We start from the raw sequence: 3,927 nt of genomic DNA on the forward strand, positions 1-3,927 counted from the left end.
TCTGAACCAGAGAGAGTATTAGCTTGTTCGAGAGGAACATTAATGACTTTTAACAACAAATCAACTCATCAATTTGGATATGACAAACAAGAATTGAGATAAATGTAACAACAAATCAACTCATCAATTTGGATATGCTTTTAAGGTTGTGATGGTAACTTTTGCTATGCGGCTCAATGATGTTCGTTCAGCGCCCACGCCAACTTGCCAAACCTAGAAAGCAGTAAATTTGTGAAAAGAAGATATAAATTTGTGAAAAGAAGATATAGTCCAATGACATTGACTGCTAGCCAATTCAAGGGAATGACAACGTGTTGGAGAAGTTTGATAAATTGTAATTTCCCTTACAGAAAATCTGAGACAGGATAGGAAAAAGATATTGTACTCATTGTTGCTGAGGACTTTTGAATATGGTGATTGGCTGGTGTTTTTTTTTCCATTAATAAATGCTAACTTGATTCAATTTTAGCATAAAATTGGATATATTTTTTTAAATATAATCATTTGGTATTGAAATATTGAACTAATTCAGATTCTGCACATTTAATTTAAAACCTGTGGAAGGAGGAAGCATTTCCTACAAGAGATTTCACTGTCCCCGAAACTTGAATTCGAGCAGGGATTCCATCTGTCCATTCACATCCTTAAAAATTGGGATTATTGTTGTAAATTCGAACCATATTTTTTTTCCAACTTGTATATATACAAGTGTTTTAAAAAGCGTTTTCGGGGCGAGCCTTGGGGCATAGCGCACCAAAAATATCCCGAGGCGATGATGTGGGGCGAAAGTTTCAAGAGGCGTACGCCCAACAATTCGGGGTGTACGCCCGGACGTTCGGGACGTACGCCTGAGCGTTTGAGGCGCATTTTTGTAGTGAGAATAAGCCCCAGATACTTTTTCAAATTAAAATAAAATTTGTTGAATAAGTCGTTCATATATAATAACCAAATTTTCAAAAGTCAGCTTGTAATTACTCAAAAGTTTTTTAAAAAAATTGAAATGTATTAAATTTAATAATCAAGACCTTTTTTTTATTGATCGAAACTTTAATTTATGGTCTTTCCCAATTCTTTATCTTGTCCGCTAGTCTGCTAATATATCCCAAAACAACGAATATTCATATTTTTTTTTACTAATACAAAGAGAATTCCATTCTCCTTAGCATCAAGTTCAAAGTTCAAATTGCAAGTTAGTCATCCTTTTTGTTCTTTTATGTAGAAAACTTTATTATTTTTGACTCAAGTTACTTGTGCTTGTACTAATAGATTGTTTTGACTACTTTTTTGTGGGATGGAGCGCGCGCGACACACACACACATATATCACATATTTATAATTTTCTTCAATTTTTATGCAATTTTACCTGTTTATAAATATTTACTATAATTATATTATTTATAAAATATTAAAAATTAAATACCCATTAGGGCTTACCTATGGGGCATATGTAAAACGTCTCGCCTTACGCCCACACCTTTTAAAACACTTAATAGGAAGAAGGAACGAAATCGGATCTGAAATTACGCATAGAATTAGGTTCCTCTAATTTTTAACTAATTAGTAATTAATAATCTGCAATAAATGGAAGCATTGTGCCATTGGTCAAAGCATTAATAATAACAGCGAGCCATCATTTATAAGATTGCACTTGCAGCAATTTCTTCTCCTACTATATATTTTCCATGACATCCAACTTTTTTCCTGTTCGAAAAGCAAAAATGTTAGCAGTCATTTCCGCCCTGTGATCCATTCTCCCCTGTTTCTTACTATAATCTCAAGTCTCAAAATGCTAGTAGATCCCGACAAGTATCCATCGTTTTGCAAGCTATTATTTAGACAAGGTTTCATGGATAAAATAGTAAGTCTATAGTTAGTTTCCTGTTACTATTTTTTTTTTTATGCTATGTTGACGTCTACTTCCTCCTCCAATCTAAGTTTGATAATTTATGTTTCAGCTAATGCCGCCTGTTTTCATCAAAGAAAACAAGAAGAAGTTGGCCAAGACTTGCTTACTGAAAACGGACATAGCAGCAGGGATGTCGTGGGAAGCAAAGATAGTGAAGGAGAATTCTCATTTCTTCATATGTGACGGAGAGTGGCCAAAGTTTGTGGCGCATCACAAACTAAAGTTAGGGGACATTTTGCTCTTTTTTCTAGTTGATAAATCAACGTTTCATATACTTCCCTACGGTCAGAAAACTTGTAAAAACCTTTGCAGGAGACAACTATTTGAGGAACTCAGCAGTTCCTCTGAAGAGGAAGAGGAATGTGACGTGGGAATCCGACTGTCAAGAAAATCTAAGAAAGTTAAAACGGAGCCAAAAGAATTGCCAGGTAATATTTTATGCGTTTGGGATATATTTATTTGTTTTCAGTTTGTCTGTAGATGCATGAGAGTAGATGCAGATTTAATTACGAGCACACCACAAGAAAACACATGAGTCATGCAGGTCATATTGACTAATAATTAGATTAAGTGCTAGGTCATATTGACTAATTGGATTTAGTGAAAGTCTAGCTAGACACTTGTATATTGTCGTAAGTGTAATACCTTATATTATAAGCATGAGATCCTTATAAAATTTGCCAACAAAATGGATATGAAGAATTCAAATAACCCATTCAACTAGTTAGGTATTGAAAGGCACTTTGAAGAATTCAAATAACCTATTGAAAGGCACTTTGAGACGTACGTAGTTGAATTTGATTTATTGATTTATCTATATATAAGTGCATGAGAATGTTGTAAATACTAAACTCGGGCGAGAAAGACAGGTGTTGCAGAGGAGGAAGCTCAGAATCGAAGTAAAGAAAATGGTCCAAAAACACTTAGATACAGTGTGGTGAACTTGAAAAATAAAAATCCATACTATGAAATGGCTGTAAGAAAGACACACTCGCTTTTTGTGGTAAGGTTGAACATCTCTGTCTTTTATTTTCTTTGATTATTATTTTCTCAGTCCTCCCCCTTATAAAGAAATGAAAACATGTGTTTGATGATATTATGTTTAGACTATCCCAATGACCTTCGCAAGATGGAGTGGCATAATTAAGATGAAGAAAATAACACTGATTAATGGAGAAGGGAAGAAGTGGAAAGTGGATATAGAGCATATCGGCCCAAGGGTTCTCATAAAAGGAGGATGGGCTGCCTTCAGAACACAAAACAAGATAGCTGCCAATGGTGAAACTTGTCGCTTCAAGTTGATTCAGGGCCGTAGACGTGGGCGTGGACGAAGTTGTTATGTTTTACAGGTTGAAAAGATCTCCAAACCTTGAAGTAGCTCGTATATGTAGTTGGTTTCTTTTGGTTGCATTTTGGCCTTCTCTTTGTAGTAATTAATGGGCATCTTTTTTCCTTATATTTAAGATTTTGTTTACTATACGTGTTAGTAATGCTTGATAGAACTTGATTTATCCAGTACGTCTAGGGATGGCAGGCATGGTTAATGCTGCTTGGTCGGTCGGGGCTGGACCGGGCCCGCGGTCCTAACGGGCCTAGTGGGCCGGTCCTGGTGGTCCTGAGAAGCCTGTGACAGGCCGGTCTTCATAGGTTAGCCCACGAGCCCGGGACCGTCAGCCGGGCCTGGGCCGGGCCTAGCGGGCCCAACGGCTATTTTTTTTAATTTTTTTTTTTTGTTTTTAAAATTCTACAACGGCCATATTTAAAATCTAGCCGTTTGAGCTGACAATTTGACCGTTTTTAAGTTTAGAAAATGGTCATTTGGCCCCCAAACTTTATTTTAACCCCAAACTTTATATAATTACACTTTTTTCCATTTTTCAACTATAAATACCCCCTCATTCTTTCATTTTTATTCACCAATTCATCAATATCTCTCAATCTCTCTACTACAATTACTTAATTTATTGTTGAAATTTCGTGAAAAATTGTGAAGTTGTTGAATTGAAGTTTTCAAGTGTTCA

The 3,927-nt window shown here is 35.7% G+C and overlaps 1 protein-coding gene across 2 annotated transcripts; it reads left to right on the forward strand.

Moving 5' to 3' along the window:
- The first annotated feature begins 1,589 nt into the window (after positions 1-1,589).
- Positions 1,590-3,626, forward strand: LOC107781934 (B3 domain-containing protein REM9-like). 2 transcript variants are annotated; one of them, XM_075241187.1, is made up of 5 exons: positions 1,590-1,858; positions 1,956-2,128; positions 2,219-2,334; positions 2,776-2,909; positions 3,013-3,626. In XM_075241187.1, the coding sequence occupies exons 1-5, from the start codon at positions 1,787-1,789 to the stop codon at positions 3,277-3,279; spliced, it is 762 nt and encodes a 253-aa protein (XP_075097288.1). In that variant the 5' UTR covers positions 1,590-1,786; the 3' UTR covers positions 3,280-3,626. The 2 variants fall into 2 exon arrangements, with proteins under 2 accessions (XP_075097288.1, XP_016458240.1); XM_016602754.2 differs by having other exon boundaries at positions 1,956-2,334; positions 3,013-3,615.
- Positions 3,627-3,927: the final 301 nt, after the last annotated feature.

This window comes from Nicotiana tabacum, chromosome 3, assembly GCF_000715075.1.
Source record: "Nicotiana tabacum cultivar K326 chromosome 3, ASM71507v2, whole genome shotgun sequence".
NCBI classification, from domain to species: domain Eukaryota; kingdom Viridiplantae; phylum Streptophyta; class Magnoliopsida; order Solanales; family Solanaceae; genus Nicotiana; species Nicotiana tabacum.